This window comes from Coloeus monedula (assembly GCF_965178545.1).
Source record: "Coloeus monedula genome assembly, chromosome: 1".
NCBI classification, from domain to species: domain Eukaryota; kingdom Metazoa; phylum Chordata; class Aves; order Passeriformes; family Corvidae; genus Coloeus; species Coloeus monedula.
Window position 1 is genome coordinate 10,578,044 of NC_138781.1, and position 19,956 is coordinate 10,597,999.

The 19,956-nt window shown below is 44.3% G+C and overlaps 1 protein-coding gene across 1 annotated transcript in view; it reads right to left on the bottom strand.

Moving 5' to 3' along the window:
- Positions 1-8,639: 8,639 nt before the first annotated feature.
- ADARB2 (adenosine deaminase RNA specific B2 (inactive)) overlaps positions 8,640-19,956 on the bottom strand; it is a gene marked incomplete at both ends in the record, with an annotated part of 303,563 nt that continues 292,246 nt past the window's right edge. Inside the window, 3 exons of the mRNA XM_082280996.1 lie at positions 8,640-8,816; positions 10,564-10,742; positions 16,401-16,582. Coding sequence (XP_082137122.1) covers positions 8,640-8,816; positions 10,564-10,742; positions 16,401-16,582 — 538 coding nt within the window. The remainder of the gene's footprint in view (positions 8,817-10,563; positions 10,743-16,400; positions 16,583-19,956) is intronic.

The following is a 19,956-nucleotide window of genomic DNA, read 5'->3' on the forward strand; positions in this document are numbered from 1 at the left end:
TTCTACAGCTGCTGCAGGCACGAGACAAGCACCATGTGGCAACCCAAGTAACTTCCACACCCAGCATCTCTGCAGCAATCTGTCCCTGTGTGGCTTAGGACCCCTCCAGCAGTAAAAAAGTCAGGTTAGAGGGTAGGAAGAGTGTCAAACTATGAAACCAGTAGTAAGAGTAACAGTTGAACTATTGCAAGCCTCCCTGTAAAAGATGCAGAGAAGTGCTCTGTTTAAGCTGTATTTTTAGTTTGGTTTACAGTTTCTCCATGTGTTGTTCTACATTTATCTATATTAGCAGCAGGCACTTGGCAGTGCTAGCAGGGGAACACAAAAGCGCCTGACCTCAGTGGCACCATGGCTCTGAAAACAGTTGATTTGGGACATCACTGTGCATCTTTCTGCCAGGTAAATTTGTAATGAGAGTTGGCAAGGAGAAAGACTCAGCAGCAAAATCTGAGCATGTTTATGGAAAATTAAGTTGATCTTATGGACCTGGTCCTGGGACAGAGGTGCTGCACTGCGGTGATGAGGGGGGGAACCACACTAAATTGTCCTTTCTGTCTGCCCAGGAAGGTTTGTCTAATCTTACCTGCAGTGACTGAATAGAGCTTTTTCTCATGAAAACTGTGGGAAGAATGACAAAGGAGGGGAGAAATTAGCAGCAGGACTAAAGTATGGCACTCCCTGGCCAATCCCATAAGCACTAAAATGCTTCACCAGTTTAATGTAATTTCACAGGGTAATCTTCAGGCAACCTTGTCTGGAGACACTCGCAGGCTGATTCGGCACCCAGTGGTGCAAATCATTGAGTTGCTCTGTGAAAGCACAAGGAGAGGGAGTGACGAAATCTTTTCATGTACCTTTTTCCTCTGACCTTAACCCCCCCAATTCCCTTCATAAACTGAATTCTGCTCTGTTGCACTACTCTAAGTCCTTTGAAGTCCTTTGCATTTAGGTGGCAGATGAACAATCCCATAGTGTAGTGAGACGAAATAGTTGTTTGCATTTCACTGACATTTTTGGGATCCACATCCCTCCTTGAGTGAAAAAGGGTTATTTTCTGAATGATTCAGTCTTCACTTTTGCCACAGTTCTTCAAGAAAGACCAGCAGGTGATGAGACAAATAGATGTACAATTTAGCTACTTCTGATCTCTGCCTCACCCCTTAAGTAACTGCAGAAGAAGATGAAAAAAATATTTTACGAAAGCTGCACACAGAAAACAGAGCTGAACTTGTACAGCAAATGTTCTAAATAATGAGAAAGGTTCTTCAAATGTATTTTCACTTGTTAGAGGGTCAAAGAGGTACCAGGTCAGATGAAAAAAATAGATCTGGAAAATGCTGAGCCACCAGAAGGAAACTCTAATGCAAAGGCTCAGATGGCAGTGATGTATGATTTTGGTTTTCCAGTGTGCACAGAAGTGTGAGGGCTAGGAACAAAGATTTGGCACAAAAAAAAGATTTACATGGACTTAATACTCTTATCTCTCAAGTTGGAACATGAATTTGGTATTTACCTAACTCTTGTTGCCAGTAAGGACCCTTTCAATGTTTTCAATGGCAGCAAAGTTATGTCAAGAATAAACTCCTTCACCAAATGTTGAAATAGGTGCAGTATATGTTAATTTATCCAGCCACTAAAACTTGCAACTGGAACAGCTTTTTTCTAGAATTTGAAAATGTTCACGCTTAACATTAAAAACAGGTCAGTCTGTTGCATATATATATATATATATATATATATATATATATATATATGTACTGTATCTTTTTCTTATAGCCTGATAGTATTAATACTCAAAAGACATCTTTCTTTGACGAGGAATAGTCACTGGTTTATAAAATGGAGAAACAGAAGATCCTGTGGCTTGCAGATGCTTTGACTGGAGTCACCTCCCCATGCACAGCCCTGTGAATGCAGGAGCCTGGATTCCCTCCCATCAGTGGAGAGAGGCCAGACCCTCGACAAGGTGAGTTCTCCACGTCTCTTTGACACCGTTTTAAATGGCACAAATCATCTTACGGATCCACTTTTCTCTGTGCAGGGAGCTTAGGAAATGGATTCAAAGGTGAATTCACCTATCCTCTGAGTGGATGAAGTGGTTAAGGTGAAAATGATCCTAGAACAAAGGAGGTGTTCCTGTGCTGTGAACTCGTTGCCTGGAGGGAAAGTGCTCCCTCTGGGGATCTTCACTTGTTCATCTCTTCCTCACTTCTGCAGGTAAAAGCTAGACAAGAACCTAGGTCTGCTCTGTTCCCAGGTGAGCATCCCCAAACCAGCTATGTTATCATATTTGTTCTCTCTCATGCCAAAAGGTTATTAAATTATAATAACAAATAATGTAGCTTTTTCTGTATATTGTGAAACAATATAAACATGAGACACATCCTCTGCACACAAGTGCTTAACTTTCTGGGGTTTACAATTCTTGCCTGTCCCTTTTGCCAGCAACCTGAGGTTTTATCAGCTGATAATCTGCTGCTGAAAACCTGGGATTTAGGAAGCGAAGTCCCACTGTTCTATGTGATGGTCAGGATTTCAGGAGCCTGTGGTGCCAAGGGGATGCTGTTGTTATTCCTGAAAATACTTCCCTTTACCACTGAGACCAGGACATGAACAAACCATTTGCCTTAGAAAAAACAGTTCACTTTAGAACCCACAGCAGAAATGCGTTATCTCAGTTTAAGAGTTAACACTCTTAAGTGAGTAAAAAACTGAATTTACTTGTTAAGATAAAAAGAAATAAAATGAATTAATAGCGAATACTGTGCCATGGAAGGTAGGGCTGGGTGTAGCTGGGCTGGTGCTGCTGGGAAGGAAGGGGACTGCATCTAAGCCACTTCCTCCAGGGTATGTCAAACATAGCCTGTGCTAACATCTGAGCATGACTTTGAGGTTGCAAGAGATGGAGGGCAGCAGTTAGTCTGTCAGAAGAACAGGTCAACCTGACAATGTGTACCATTCTTCACATGTTTATTTTTATTTGCAGGAGGTATTTTTTGGTAACATTGTGTGTAAAGGAAGGAGCTGTCTCCTCTTGGCTTGAATAATTTAATGGCATTATAGGCTGTAAAGGCATCTGTTCAGGGCCGGAGGAGAATGAACAGGACCTTTTCCTTTCTGTGGCAGAAGGAGACTTTAATCGTCTGGTGGAAGTAATTCTGTATTGCAAAGGAAGTTGATAAAATAGAACATAAACTTCTATAATAGAGGATTTAATTACCAGGAAAGCCAGGCTGAATAAAGCATTTGAGCAGAACTATTTCGTTGCTGAAAAGGCAGTAATTACTAATCCCCCTTTTCCAAGGCCATGTCATTTATTCAGGAGGCCTTGGAGTGGTAAGAAACCATGTGTCTATGTGTGTGTGTGTGTTTGCTTGTATGTCTTTGAATTTTTGGATTTTTCTTTTTTTTGTTTGCATTCAAGAAGACTGTCACTACCCTTTAAAAAAGCTCAGATTTTCTCTGACTTACACAGATTTCCAACTAAACTGGTCTTTCCACATGATCAAACTGAAACCAGCCAAACTAATCAGGTCTCAGGGCTGGACAATAGGCACAATGGTAATGAATCAAAAAGCTTAAAAAGCTCTTAGATTGCTGTTTCATTCTTCAACACATGAGCATGGCTATCAAGGTTTAACTTCAGCACAAGGACTTATTTATTTTACTTGAGAAACAGGCACTTTTATGAAGCCCTCTATTAGCCAATATATCAGCTTGTTCATGTTTTATTTTGCTGTTTTTCTAATATAGTTGAAAAGGAAATAACTGTGCCTGGTGATGCAGGGGTATACCCTGTAAAGTTTTAAATGCAGTTCAGGCATTTACCTTTTGAACTTAATGAGATTAAACATGGAATCTATCCATAGTTTGCCCTAATGACTGCTTTGCAGTTTGCGTCACGGTGTGTGCCATGGTCAGGCAGTAGCAGCTTCTTTTGGAGGAGAAAACAGGCTGGGAGCCTCCTGATGTGCTCTCAGCCATGGCCAAACTGAGGGCATGGCCCTCAGGAGAGGGCTGAGGGACTGCCAGGCTGTGGGAAGTCCCTGCAGGAGTCTCTTCCCCTCCACGTTCCCTGTGTCTGCACTGGGGCTGGTTTCAGCACGTCCCCGCCAGGGTCCCCCTGTCAAGAACACTGATGCTGTGCACATCTTTTCCCAGGGGAAGAATTTGGGTGTTCACATTTTTTAACACAAAAATAATAAGCTCATCATCTTGAGGGGTGGATAAGGGCACAGAGTGCCTTTCCACTGGTGTTCCTGTCCGCTTAGGGCAGTGTTACACTGCTCTGACCATTTCTACTGGTAGGGAAGTAACCACTGTGTCTGGGGCTGTGGTGAGGAAGAGACTATGGGGTTTGCTTTACCTATACCCAGTTAAAGAATAAAACTGGTGAGTGCAAATACACTTTGATTGACAAATATCCAGAATCTGCATCTTTTTTTGCTCAAGGCAAAAGTCCACCATGGCTGTGATGGAATTGGGTCAGCTCACAGTGACTTTTTTTCCACACAAGCAACTTCACCTTGCCAATGCCTTCTCCCTGTTTCTCTTTATCCTGCCCCAATACCTAACAACATAGATCCAAGCTGAGGAAATGCAACTGCAGCACAGTCTTAGCTTGAAAACAGAGCTATGCATAGCCCCTGCTGGGGAAGGAAAGCCATGGGATGGTCTGTGAGGGTCTGGCACTGACTTCTTTAACATGACCAAGGAAAGAGCTGTGGGGCCAGTGAGCTGATGGGGCTTCCAGTGAGCTGTCAGGCTCAATTTCATCTGGAACCAAATCTTCACAAGGAGTCTGACAGGGAAATCTCTTTCTTGACAATTTTTGCTGTTAGTGCACTCATATTTTCACAGCGGCTGCTGAAAAGCTTTGGATGTTTTGGTAACACCAGTGATCTCTACAAGGACTGGCCGAAGGAAATCACCTCAAGGCACCAGGGGATGCTCACACAACAATGCATGTGAAACATTTGTGGGGATGGTGGTGTTTGGGCTCAGTGTGAGTTTAGTCTGCTGTGGCTGAATACTGATTGTTCAAAGCAGGAACAACCCAAGGCCACTCCATCAACGAAGTAGAAATCTGCAGAGATGTTCTGACCTTTTGTTCATCACTTCAGTTTTCTTAGACAGCTTTGTGCAGCAACTCCCATGCAGTGGGGCTTTGAAAAAATTTATGAATTTCTATTAAGAAAGATCTTTGAGAGTAACCTGGAAGGATCAAATTAGAGATGTATCCAGTTCACTCGTCTACCAGGAAAACACTGTGTCCCTTTACGGCTTCATCTCCATGACCAGGCACAGCCCTCTCTCAGTATAGAGAAGGATTGTGTGATTCCCACGATGCATCACATCTGAACTGAATAAGAAGGTATCTGTACATCTAGAGTAGGTGTGTGTAAAAATACATACTAGCATTCTGGAGCACATTCCAGTTGATTGCTAAGTCATAGTGAAAAATGGTCAATAAACAGTGAAAGAACAATTTTACTTGGCATTTTATTCACTTAACAGAAACATTCACTTATCAGGTATCACTGAAGTGCAATTTACAGAACTTAGCAGCAAATTCACATATGTAAATTCAGATTTATTTTCTTTTGTTGTCTTTTTTGTTTCTTTTTTTTTTACAAATATTACAAATGTACATCCATTAGTACAGTATTGCCATTCACTCATGCGTGTTATGTACAGAATCTTCACTAAAGAATTACTACTGAGCAATCTTTCCTTTGCTTCAGGAAATGCTGTATGTAGGTCATGTGTGCTTCTGGGATGGGGTCCCATCACACTGTTGTTGCACATAATGAGAAGAAGTAGATATTTAAGGTCATATTCAACCCTAGTGCCAACAGGTGCAACTCTACTGAGATCAGCTGAGGCCCACTTGCAGTGGGGACTCAGTTTGGTCCCCAGTACTAAACTCATTCTGTCAGCTGAATCCAGGGTTGCATTTATGTACATCTTGCAACAAAGGATCATTCAATCCTGCCACACTTTTTTCTATGTCCTTAAAAATAACCAGGCATGGTGCTTTGTTGTCACAGTAGCTGCAACACCAGCCTGGTGGAACTATTATGCATTAGTTGGGTTGACATCATGCCATGGCTGGAGGAGGATGGATGAGGGCAGGGAGATATAAGGAAGAGCCATTGAGGTCTCGTGTGTGCTAGATAAGGACTAACTCAGAGAGGAAAGGCAGAAGACATGCTCCCCCCTGCCCTGTGGATCTCTGCATGAGAAACCCTGTCCTCCCCTCTGGCTGCCCTGTGGTTTCTCTCCCTTGGTTGGAGCAGCCAGAGCCCCTGGGGTCACCACTGCCAATGTCCCCTGCAGCCTCGCCCCACACCTCCAGCCATGGGCTGGCCCCTGCCTGCTGCCCCTCGGGCACATCTGCTGCCCAGATCACACTGGAGGCCTGCAGCGACAGCTGTGGGAGAGGACAGGACCATGTGCAGGTACCTGGAAGCTCCAGAAGGTGCCAAAGGTATTCAAATGTTAATTTGACAGAAGAGCTGTCAAAGTGGTCAAAGTACTGACAAAATGGTTACCACAAAGTGTTTCCATTATTGAAAAGTCTCAGTTTTTTTTTTTTTTTAAACTATTTCTACTGTAAGGATATTTTTTTAAATATTTTTGGTAGTTAATATGGAATGTATTATTTTGTTGAAAAGGTTTCTGGAAGGGGAGAGCTTTGTTTTATCTAATTTAAAAATTCTAGTTTATCACAATTGTTTTTATACAAGACACTATAGATACATCTTGTAGGTCATAATCTAAAAATAAAATCTCATCAAAATACTGTAGCTATTCTATTGTGGGCATCAATAAACAATGTATTTACTGTATATGGCTCTCCAAACATGATAAACCCTATACAAAGAGCATCTATCTTTATTGATAGGAACAGTTTCCCGTGTAAAGGAAATTACATGGAAAAATATGAGCCTTGTGTTGTTTGAAAAGTAACTCAGCTTGACAGTTCTGAGAAAATACCAAGACAATTATCACAAATCAGTAGCAGCATGTTATATACAGATTTAAAGAGAATCACAGGAATAAAAAGAAAACAGTAGTTATATACCCGCAAATCCTGTCATCTAAAAACCCAGAAACTTAGAGAAATGCACAGGGCGTTTGAAGGTTGGCTTTGCAGTGGGACTATCAAAGCTCAGTTCTCCCATGACTGTATCTTCTGCATTCTGATGAAGTTTGGGATGGTTCAAAGATGAGATTGTATCAGACCCAGCCCAGTTATGAAGAAAATATTTAAATGTTGGGTGATACTTGTCTCCTAAGTGAGAAACCCCATCTGCTTTTCAGGCTGTAGATGAACATGAGTAGTAATAATAACACTTGGCATTTACACAGAGCTAGAATGTGAAAGCTCATGCATTGAGTAAGACCTTACCCAAACCTGTGCTTGCATCTGCTGTGCTTACGTCAGTTGGACTGTGTGGAGAGGTAAAACTCACTGCAAGAGAGACAAAATCTGGCTTACACTGTTGCATATGACCAGAGCATTTTGATCATGCCAAGTTCTTTAGATGTGAAGCATTTATTATTATCCCCATTTGACAGGTGGAGAAACTGAGTCAGAGAAGAGCCAAGTATCAAATGTGCTCTCTTGTTTGGGGATGTCTTGTGGGTACCCAACCCAGTGATTGTTCAGAGCTCATACCCACTTGATTCAGAGCTGTGGGTCATCAGAAGATTGGAGATCTGAAGCTCTGGGCCCTGGCTGCAGCCTGCCTGATTTCAGGTAGTTTCCTGAAGATCCAGAGCCAGGAGCATGGTCACATGGGTCCTCACTGGCAGCCCCTGCAGAGCTGTGCACCTCCGCAGGCAGCACAGGGGTGAATTGCCCCCTTGGCAAGGATCTGCATCCTGACTGGTGTCTAAAAGGCATGTGAGATGAACTGGGCCCAGAAAAGTAAAATTTGTAGCATGCAAATTGTGACTAGAATTGGAGAGTTGTTGTGAAGTGGTTTGTCCAAGGTGTCAGAGGGAGTAAGTGTAAAAAACAAGGGCATCCTGATACCTGGCTTTGTGCTCAGAGCCAGCAGTGGAAAAATCAGTTTAAAAATGCTGCATTTCTTTGAGGTCCAAATTTTTTGTCACAGATTTAGGCAGCTTACAGGATGATTTTTGCATAGAGGTTAGGAACCTTTTTTTGTGGATGATTATGGATGCTCTGAGACCTGCTGTCATGCTGTGTGCCTGGGGTACTTCCATCTCTGCTCACTATTTTCCATTATTCAGTGATGACTTTTGCACTGATTGTGTGAGGGAAAACAAAGCTCTATTTTGGGTCAGACAGGTGGCCCACTAACACCTCAAATCAGTAATAACCAACAGCAATAAACAATAAAAAGCAGAATCTTGGTGGGGGTGGCATTATAATTTGGGCAGGTACATTCTTGGGAAGGGATCATGAAAAAGCAGTTTTCTAAAGTTGAGTTCAGTGCATCAGACACATTTCTACTTATGTATTTCCAATACAGAATTAAGAGCAAATATTCCCATGGATGTTGCTATTAAATCTCAAACTGCTTCAGTTCTCTCTGCTCATACATCCTGCCTCTCCTTCTCTCCAGCTGGTTTGATCCCGTCGTATAGAAAAGGTGTGGAGTGATTTACACAGTTAGTAGGAACTGATCTTGCTCTGGGGGCTTCTTCACCCAGGTGCCCAGGCCAGCTTTCTGAAATGCTTTAAACAGCTGCTGCTTAACAGACTGGTACGTCTGGGCCACCAGCTTTGCCTCGCTGTACACTGATGGCATCTCTCCATGGCTTGGTACTCGTGTGCTCAGCTGCAGAACAAAAATCAGAGAAGGGGAAAAAAAAATAATAAAAAACCCAACCTATGAGCCAAAAGAAACAGGAGGCTTCAGTAGCTGTATAATCTTCCTGTCTACATTTCATAAGCAGCAAACAATCACTGTGCTTTGTGTGTTTTGCTTTTGGTAAAAAACCAGGGAAGCAATAAATGCTGGTGACATGGTTTTGAGCCATTGCAAGGAGGAAAGGGGTGAACAGCTCTGCCTTGGAATGGGCATAGGCAGTAGGAAGTCTTGGTGTGCTCTACAAAGGCAGAATGCTACTTCTCAGTTAAGATAATTTTTACGGACAAAACTGAAAAAAATCCTTCCTGGAGATCTTTAAAGAATGTGCTCCTTTAAAGAAAGTTTACCCGGGGAAGTGGAGCAGCTCAGTGCTTCCAAGTAATACCCAGAGACAGAAGAAGGAGGGTTGCCTTCCACCCTCTCCCATTTTCCCTCTGTAGTCTGTCATTGTTGGGAATGTTGTGAAACATATCCAGGACAGGGCAGGAATCAGGCATCAGGGTTTGTGCTGGTGTGGGAAATCTAAGTGCTCTGTTGGAACACTGGAGCCACCCACCAGGAGCTACCTTGAGCAATGTCACCTGGCCAGTGCCCCTGGAAGGACATGCAGGAGGGAGCACCCTTTGCTCTGCAGAAGGACTAAACAAACTCCTCTGACCTGCCCAAGCCTCTGCAGTGCCAAACCAGAAGTGAGGATTTGATGCTATACAAAAGAAACCAAAATCTGTAAAATGCCTTAGAACAAGCAGTTGGGTGAATTCCAGCAGGGAATAGCACGCTGTAGGGAAAGGCACCCTCAAGGTACAGCCTGGTTAGCAAACAGCTCTCTTTTCCTTGTCTCTAAACAGGAGAGATGCTGAGAGGCAAATTAAAGGCGAAGATGAACATGCAGCCTGCAATGAGCTGCTCCCCTCTGTGTGTGCCAGCACTCTGTGGGGCTGCACTGGCTGGAGCTGGGCTGGCCCAGTCAGCAAGGGAGGGTGACATTGCCAGCCCGGGTGTCAGTGGGCCACAAGATGGCCTGGCAGCAGTGGCTTCTCTCTGGCTGCCTCTTTGTTCTCTTTGTTCCCCAGAGGTGGAGAGTGATGACATTATCAAATCCCTCGTTTTGTCAAGGGCAAAGTGCCCTGCTCAGCCACAAGTTACTCTCTCCTGATGACTGCAACCTTACCCCTGATGTGAGCCAGATAAAGTCCAGCTCTCCCAGCCATAGTTCACCCCAGTTTTGTTCCTGTGAGCAACCCTCCATTCTGGAGGTAGCAGGAGTGCTTCTTGCCTCACTTCCTTCCTGCTGTGCGGGAAATAGACCGGGACCTCTGTCACCACACTGTGACCAAGCCCTGGGCACAAGGCCTAGGTTGGTCTCTTCTGCTCCCCACAAGGCTCAGGGTCCCTGCTAGAACAGACCATGCCACTGCCTGGGATGGGATGAGTCTCACCAGCCTCCTTCCCTTGTGGTATCCTGCAGAGCAGAACAACCCCTTTGGGCTTGTCTTCAAACCTGCCCACCCTGCAGGCTCCTTTGCCTGCCCTAATGACTTTGTTGGTGGAATTGTCCTCAGACTTCCCCACCATCACTCTGTCTTATTTGTTTTCACTCATTTCCCAATAGGAAGGAGGATCTTAAAGTAATTCTTTTCTTGTGCTCATCTTCTCTCACTCTCCATGGACTGCAGGACAGCTATTGCCAAGCCTCTTAGTGCACCAGACCTACCTTGCCGTGCAGCTTTGCCCAGCGAGTGAAGAACATGTGCTTGCAGAGCCGTGAGGGACTCCCGCAGGTCCTCTTCCCCGTGGTGGCGTTGATAACCTCCAGCTCAGTGCTCCCCACGATCCAGTTCACACTGAAGCTGGGAGATTTTCCGGGCTGCCGAGCGTCAGCATGGCTCACCCCTGAGGAGAGAGGGACACCAGTAAGCTCCAGTGCTCATTTGGAGGCTGCTCACACATGGTGGGGTGTTGTGGCACAGGAGACACCCTTGGAGAACTTGCTGGCATCGTGCACGGCACGTGCTCTTGTCACCACTGGTTAAACGCTACCAGACCAAGCACCTTGGAGAGACGTAATTTAGCAATTCCTGTAGATTTTCTCCACCTTGCAGGCAAACCTTCCATGAGCCTAAGGAAAGCCTTTGGATTGTAGTGTGAGCTGCTGACAGCAGTGTGACGGTGGCTGAGTGAAATCTTTCAAAAAGGCTTTAGTAGGAAGACAGGTTTTTAAAAGGAACTAAGCAGTACAGTGCTTTGCCCACGAGTTCCTTCTGGTGAGCTTCCCACAGTCCAGCATATTTACCTGCTATTAACTCCTGGGGCCTTTGCCGTGAGATGACTAGATCCCAGGGTGCTGGTGTGATCCAGCCCACTGCGGGGCTGGGGCAGCATGATACCAATCAATCCCAGCCCCTCCCCGGGATCGAGTTTCCCGAAGAGGCAGACTCAGAGGGTGGGTCGAGGGGCGGCTCAGAAGCCTAAGCCGCACCCCCTGGGCGGTGCCCGGGTCCAAGCCGCCTCCCCCGATTCGGGAAAATTCCCGGTTCCTCGGTTGTTCGCTGGTTCTCTGTTATAACTCCTGCCTCTCGGTTTCCCCCAGTGGTTCTTGTTAAATTGTATCCTCCCCTGGCTTGTAACTCATTGGTTGTTTTCCCCTTTCACCGGGGTTTTCAAATTCCGTATAAAACTGAGGATGAGCCTCAGTATCGGATCCCATCAATCCCATCATTCCCATCACATCGGATTCCATCCCTTCCGAGCTTGTTCGGGTTGTGAAACTTCTAACAATAAACCTGTTAGAAGCCAGACCCAACCAGCCTCTCTCTTCCTTTGTCTCCAAGCCAATGTGAGCGGATCCCATCGGCTCCCATCGTGTTCCCTCTGCCGAGAGGCCAGCGAGCTAGCCCAGCAAGCAGCTCTTTTCCTGACTCCGAAGTCGCTTCAGCGACGCGTGGAGGTAACGCAGCTGGACTGTCTCTGACCTGGGGCACGCCAGAGCTCGTGCTTTGAGCACCAAGAACTGCGTTACCAGGGGATAAGAAAATACGAAACAATACACTTCATCATCACAGAGAGATTATTAGATCCAAGCTAATAATGACCTTGTAGACATCACAGTCCTACACAGAACACTCTCGGTCCCCACCTTGTGTCTGCCTGTGAGATTCCAACCCTGTACTGGAGCACCAATTTATTCAACAGCTAGTTAGTGTCCTAATGGTGATATTTCGGACATGTTTAAGTGGAATGCATCATATGTAATTTTAGACAGCTGCAATAATGATGTTTACAGTCACCTGGGATGACTGCATGACCTTAGTGTCATTCACATGGCCAGTTTTGGACATCTGAGCCACATACTGAGCCACTGCCTTCATGGGTGAGATCTCCCTTGGCTCTAGATGCAGACCAGGGCTACAAGGTCAGGTGTAGCTGCGTACATGAGTTATTTTTAATCAGGTAAATTCCTGTCTCTTTTTAACCATTTAGTCTAGCTCAATCTTTCCATGACTCCTGTCACTTTTTCATTTCTTGTACCTGAAACAGAGGAAGGATTAGTCTTTGCAAGAAAATAAGAGGAATGAAGAAAGTGGTTGGCTTATTTTCCAGCACAGTACAAACGCAAACAAGTGAGCTCTGCTGTGCCCTGCTCATTAGTGCTTTTGCAGCACAGAATCAACACTGGGAGCTTCCAAGGCTGGAAAAGACAGAGTGACCTGAAGCAGTCTGAATATTTTTGAAAACATGGACCTTGGATAATATGTCTAGATCCAGTTATAGTGTCCCTCTCTGCTAATTTGCTGTGTGGGCCACTAGCCTGCAAACCTGGACAACAAAAGCCACTGTGGTGAGCAGCAGGTGGGGACTGTGCTGGTAGGCAGGAGCTGCCTGGCACAGCCTTCCCAGCACAGGCCAGTGCCAGGACTGGGTCTCTGTTTCCAAATGGCAGCTCCTGCCTGCAGCAGCTCCAGCGACAGCTCATGGTTTGTACTGCTTTCATTGCTGCTGGGTGGAGGGCAACAGAGAAAGGTCCTTTGCATTTTCTGCTGAGAGGGTTTCAAAGACCTTTTGCAGAGAGTGAGAAGTACTGATATGGGCTGTTCAGAGAGAAGGAGATTAAAGAAAAGAGATCAAAGCCCTTCCGTTCCGAAGTGCCCTTCTTGCCCAGGATTTCATTTTCAAAACAGATGCACGCCATGAGCATCTGCTGGTCTGAGGCAGAATGGGAGGAGATGGGAGCTGGTGGGAATGCAGCATCCATCACTGAATGTGTTGAGCTTGGAAAGCTCCTGAGAGACACCACGGGAGAAGTGGAGGGTTGTGCAGGGTTTGTCTGGCTGGGATGTGGCTTCTGTATGCAGCTGCTGCATGCTGCCTGGAGCCTCTCAGCATCACGGGAAGCAATGCCACTGAGGGACATGCCCCCTCTCTCTGCTGTCCCCTCTGCCCTGGGAGGGAGCTGCTAGAGCCAAATGGAGCTCAGAATGCACACAGAGAGAAAGGTAGCCATTGAAGGGAAAAAATTATATGGCAAACTCACTTTGTATTGGTGACAAAGCTGCAGAAATCATCTCAGTCACTGGGACTGAACTTGCTACCGTGTGTAGAAGAGAATTACAGCTAAGTCATAACCTCACCCAGGATTTGTAAACACATTCATGTCATATTAATACCTCTTTCAGTTTTTTTCCCCCCAGAGATAACAGATCAGTCTGCATCTAAAACTCCAGTTCACCTAGGCAACAGGATTTAAACTGAGAGCTTGAAAAGCAGATAGCTCTGCAGCGCTGCTCGAATGTCTCTACACAGAAAAAGATGCAAACAGATCAAAATCAGCTGTTTGACACTATGCACCACTCTCTGTCAAGGTAGCACCCAAAAGCTTAGAGGACTTGAGTGCCAAAAAGCACGATAGCAAACACCCTGCCATGCAAAGTTGCCACAGGACACTAAATAAATGAAAATTTATTGTGAAATCCCCAACTAGAGAAAGAGAAGGAAAGGCTGCACAGAGGGGAGAGCAGGTTGTGGGGGCCCATCAGATGGGGGCTGTGAGAGTAGCCCAGGCTTGTCCCAGTGCCTGGAAACCCCTCTGGGCTCCTTTGGCTTTCATGCTTTCTCTTCCCAGCTATCCCATACAAGTACATGTATTTAGGTAAATAGAAGATATTTTCACATTATTTTCTGAATGCAAAAGAAGAGATTTTAAAGAAAAAACCATGAAAGTCATAACAGACAAATATAGAGCATGGATATAGTCTCTGATTGTTGATTTTTTTATAATTTAAAAAACTTTCTTCCATATTTTTCTTTTGAAAAATAATTGTTTTGATTTATTTAGAAAGTAACACTCAAATAATCTAGGTTACTTTCTCTCCTCTATGTAAAACATCCTTCTTAAAACCCACACAACAAAGAGTACAACAGAAACCAGTAGAATTTGAAAGAAAAAGTCTTTGCACAAATAATATGAATTTGAGTATTGTGGGACGTGAACTGAAATCTGTCTCACTCTCCTCTCTCTCCCAGCAAAACCTCATTCCCCTTCAGGATACCCTTTAGAACAACCTCAACATTAAGAGAATAGGATATAAAAAAGGCTTTTCCTTCTTCTAAAAATTACACCCAAGAGCAATCTCAGTGGAAGGGTGGAGCTCCATCTGGCTGCGACTGGTAGAAAACTGAGTAGAAAACCTCACTGATTATTTTTCAGTGGAGCCAGATATCTCAGGATATCTCATCACACCATGACTCTCCTCTCCATTGGAATGTTTGTACTGCTAGGATCAAGTGGCAAAATAATTGACACCCTGCAGTCCTCGGCTGGTGTGATGTCCAAGACAAGTGTGAGAGGTGGAGCTGCCTGGCTGAGATTGTGTAGGTCTGGTCTCTAATGCATCTGGAGAAGCTTCTTCTAGGTGCTCATCACCTTAGTCACTGTATATGCTGCTGGCACAGTCTCCCAGGAGAAAGAATTGCAGCATACGCCTCAGCAATGTAAGTTTTAAGCAGGATTGGCTCCCTGGTGGGATTTGTGGGGGGAGGGAAGATTACAAATAATGGGGTTAGAGACAAAAACAATGCAGACAGAGAGAGACAGATTCCTCCCACTGCTTCTCCTGGGCTGAGGAAAATCTACAAACACAACCAAAAAGCGAAGCAAATGCTTTTCCAAACAAGCCTCTGGGAAGAAGGACGACAGCCCTGAAACATGCAGATATTTAAAGTGACACAAGGCCCCCTCTGATGCCTTTCTTATTCTCTTGAAATCTCTAACAACAGCTCTTGGACACACATACACACAGGCTCTGCCCAAGTATGACCCATTGCTTTTACTCTGCATGGCCAACCCAGCAAAGCAATAGCTGTTCTGTGGTGAAAACTCTTATAAAATCCCTTTTTGTGTTTTCAGTCCTTCAACAGCTGAAGTGGGTTTCCCTGTACATCCTGCAGACACAGTGAAATTGTGTGTACCTTTGATCTTAATGTATGGGTGTACTTACAGTGTGTTAGGGCTGGCACAGGATGAGATCTGCTTTCTCAGTGGGAGATGCAGAGGCTTCTGGCAGCCAGGGCTGTGTTGTCAAAATAACAGCCAGATTTGGGAAATGGGGAGATATTTCCTGGCCAGCAGTGAGTTCTTTCCTCCCTACCAAAATATCACATGGGAAGGAAGAGGGGGCTGAGCCATGCCCATTCTGGACCAGGGCAGGAGGGACTGGTGGGACATAGAGTGAAGGGGAAGTGTGGACCACAGCTTCCTGCTCACTTGCATTGCAGTCTTTGGCCAGCTGCACTGAAGAGTTAAAAAATGGAGATAAGCTGTTCAGAAAAGGATAAGCCTTTTGACCCGTTCACCTCATAACATATACACTCACATTACACTTGCCAGATGTCCTAAACCACACAGAACCTGAGAATTTCCCCAGGGGCTAAACTATCACTTCTGCCTCAGCCAAACAAATTTTGTCACAAGGTCCATGAAATAGGTGAACCATAAAGCAGCACTCTCCTGACTGAGGAACCCAGAGGACTTTGAAAAGCAATGGGGTACTCCACTAAAGCATCCTGACCTCTGACTCTGTGACACCAACATCTTATTGACGTCTCAGGGAAACCTCCCAAAGAACAATTATCAAAGATTAAAATAAGGATCTAATCTGGCACAGAATTGATGTCCCTTAGCATTCACATGCCTCAAGACAGTTAAACCTTAACCTGAAGACAGTTAAACCTAAAATTTCCTGAAACTTCCTTCTGATTTTTAGAAATGTTTTACGTAGTCATACTTCTATTTTCCCCACTCTGTGTGTTCAATGTACAGTGGTTGCTTTCCTAGTTAGCTTGTACCCGCCAATAATCCTTTTTTATGCCGCTGCATATGAAAAAGGCCTGGATTTAAACCAACCAGTTTCTTCATTCTCCAAATTCATATTTTTCAGGAAAAAAAAGTACATGAGTTAATGGTTTACTCACAAACAAAAAGCATTCCTGTTGGTGAGCAGCACGATTAGCAATGGGAGGGGGGATATTTTGTCTTGCAGGCAGGTGTTTGCTTACCACTGAGAAGCAGCTGATTGCGCCGGTACGAAGCTGGCAGCTGACCAATGTCTTCTATCCTATGGCTCATTACCCGGGAAAGGTGACCAGTGTGGTAGAGGCTCCCCACAATGATGCTGTGCAAGTACATGGGTTCGATGAAGGAGCTGAGGAGAGCACCTTGGAGCCCAAGGATGTTCCACCTGAAAAAAAATTCAGGAGTAGTAAGACACATGCATAGAGGAACGGCCACAATAGAGCTACCCTGGGAAAATCAGCAAATGCCAGCACATGGGTTAGAGGGATGAGGGATGAAACTATTCCTTTCCCTGTCCTATGATACAGGAAGCACTGTTGGGTTATTTAACACCTATGGGCTGATTCCCTCTAGGAGGACTTTAGATTACTGTGGTATCATTCACTTAAGGGAGGTACTTCTGTCTTGTATTGCTACAAACAGAGGCTTCTTATCAAGAATTGTTCTTTCTAAAAGCATTTTGTGTTTGACAGATGTTAATTTAGTATGTCTCTAGCAGAATTTTATTTTTCTCTGCATCTATAGTTTTCCCCTTGCAATGGTAGAGCTACGAGAGCTTTTGTTATTCTGTTTATTCTATTTCTATTTATTTGCTGCTTGTCCTATGTAAGTACCACCCCCATATCATACAGCCAAGCTAACACATGACTTAAGTGGCCAAAATCCCCACAAAATCTTTGAATGTCTCCTAGGCTGACACTTCTTTGCACAAACGACCATGAAGATATGAAGACATCCATAAGAATTAAATCCTGGTCCTGAATAGGAAAAAAGAGAGGACTTTGATTTTAGGAAATTTATTTGTAACCTTTAGCTTGACCTGCTCTAAAGTGCTCAGAGTGATGGATACATCTTACTCTGTTGCTGTCTTAAAGGTGCAGCAGAGCGATGGTGGAAACCTTGGGACCTTCCACCTGTTGATGACTTAGACCTCCATACTACTGGCGTTGGAGTAGTTGTCAGAACAGTTCTGCATTTTAATAGCCTATGAATTTTTACATCAAGCTAGGCACAAATATGACAGCATGATTGCCTCTAAATTCTTCAGGGGACAGCTAATTGGTTAATAAGTGGAAAAATTAAAAAGGGGAAAGAAGTTATGATGCAGTTATCTTCTTGGCAAACCTATTTAGCTCAGCTCCTCTAAGCAGTTGTTTCCCACCACGCAAACACTAACAGGGTCTCTTACACTTGGATAATATTTTTACATAAGTTGAACACTGTCAATCTGTCTGAATAGTTTTGAGTTCAGGAGTTCAAACTGAAAATGCTTCAGAAAATGCATTTTGGAGAGCATATTTTGGCTCATTAAAACCCAAAACACCGGCAACATTTGGAACTCGGTAGCTGACTGAAGGAAAGGGTATGAGGTGTCTGCTATTTAAGGCATCATCCAGTGGCTGCCATGCTAAATAATGTGTTTAAAGCAGAATTTCCATCAGCAGCAAGCATTATGGTGCTAATTTCTTACATCATTGTTCTTTTCATTAATTAACATTTCTCAACCGTTAGTGCAATTATTGCAGTGCCTCCGTACTGTATGTCTCTTTTCATGATTAATAAGGAGTCATTATATTTCCCTTTCCCGAAGCAGTCAATTAACACGGAATACTTTCCATTAATTACTGAATGTTTAAAACCAGCATGCTGTACCTGGAGAGCAATCTGCTCTAGGAACCTGTGACACCAATTGCTTTTAAAAGTTCTCTTTAAATTTTATTCCAAAAACACAAGCAATTTAGCTGGCTGTATTAATTTGCCTCCGAAGCAGGGCTGTGAATGAGAAACATCTTTTAATCTCATGCAAGAAAAGGCAGCCATCTGGCTGCTGAGGATTTCAGTCAGACTCTCCCTGTCTCCCTCTGTAAATGCAGGCCATTAAAGTAATGTGTTCATCTACATAAAACTCAAATGAAATATAAAAGGTAATATTTATATACAAACAATTTAGTCCCACAATTTAAACAGTCATTGGTTTTATGAAACATTTACTTTAGTCAATCAGATTTGCATAACTTCATTTGGGGGGAAAAAAAGTGTGGTCATTTCTGCAAATAACATCACTTTTAAAGGAAAGAAATAGCTGCCTCTTTGAGTAAATAACTTATCATAATGCAAAATTAATAATGCAAGCTTAAGAAACAGAGCTGCATTCAGCTAACAGTACTATGCCTCCATCCTCCAGCATCTAAGGTAAGCAGAAAAATTAGACAGATATCTTTGTCCAGATGGAAACTTGTAAGATATCAGTGCTGTTTTCAGCATTTAAAATTTCCTTAAAAAAGCCTTACATATTTGATTGAAGGAGAGAAGAAAAGCAGCTAAACATAAAAACAACATATGTTCAACAATATTGGGATTTCAGCAATATGCACATCACAAGAAATCATCTGAGTTTTATTTACCAAAATAAGAGATTGTGTTCAGGTCATAAATTACAAGGTAATAATGACTGTATAATTTAAATTCATCACAAGGGACCTGCCTTTTCTTTAGAGATATTTCTCTGCCTAATTCTGGACATATTCATCCTAGTGTTAAAAGGGATTCGAATGTCAATGGAATGACATTATTGGAAATCACAATATAAGCATGAGCTCCTTGCAGCGCTGCTATAAGGTAAAGTCCCATTTTTGCACCCTGGGGAATCAGGGCAGAAAGGCAGTAAGAAAGGCAGTGCTGAAATCTGTAAGAGTTTCTGGCTTCTGGATGCAAGAGTTGTTCCTTGAGGGAACCTTGTTTTCCCATTACAAAAGAAGGCACAAGCAGGTGTAGGGGGTGATGAAGCTTCTGTATTAGCCATGGTGGGTTTTGACTCCAGGGTATAAGTTTGACTCCAAGACAAAGTGGACAGAGCAACCAGACTGAAAAAAAAAAAAAAAACCCCAAGGTAGAAGAAACCTATCAAAGAATACAGGCACAAGAGCAAGGCCTGCCTGATCTGTAGAATGTGGTACAAAGAGAGACTCTCCCAGAAGCAGACAGCATCCTAAGGTAGGAAGGACTGAGAAATCAGGAAAGGTGCTCACACCAAGAAGGCAGTATTTGGTGGGGACCATTTGCTGGGTCTTTCTGAGCTGCTGTCCCCCATGTGGTGTGAAAAGGGATGAGGGTGATGGCACTGCTGTAGTGCTGTATTTCCCCACACCTTTTCTTACTAAATTGTTTGCCTTTCCCACATCGTCCTCACTTCCCTGCCCTAGTCCTGGACACACCCTCAGGTTCTCCCTATTGGTTCCAGTGCCCCAACTCCGCCCATGTACCGCCCCTGAGCCCTGAGACCAACAGTCCATGTGCTCTCTCCGCCCCCCCCGTCCCCATATAAAACCCCCCTGCTCCCTGCCCCCGTGGTCTCTCTGCCTCTGCGTGCTGGCTTATTGTCAGGTGAATAAAAGCTCCTCTGAGGTCGCCATGCAGGGACCCTTCTGCCTCCTTTATCGTCCCCGTGTTGCGGAGCCCAGCCGGCCGGAGCAGGAGCGCGGGGCCGTCCGCAAGGGCTGCGGGAAGCGGAACAGCCGCTCTCCCCAAAGCAGCTCCGCT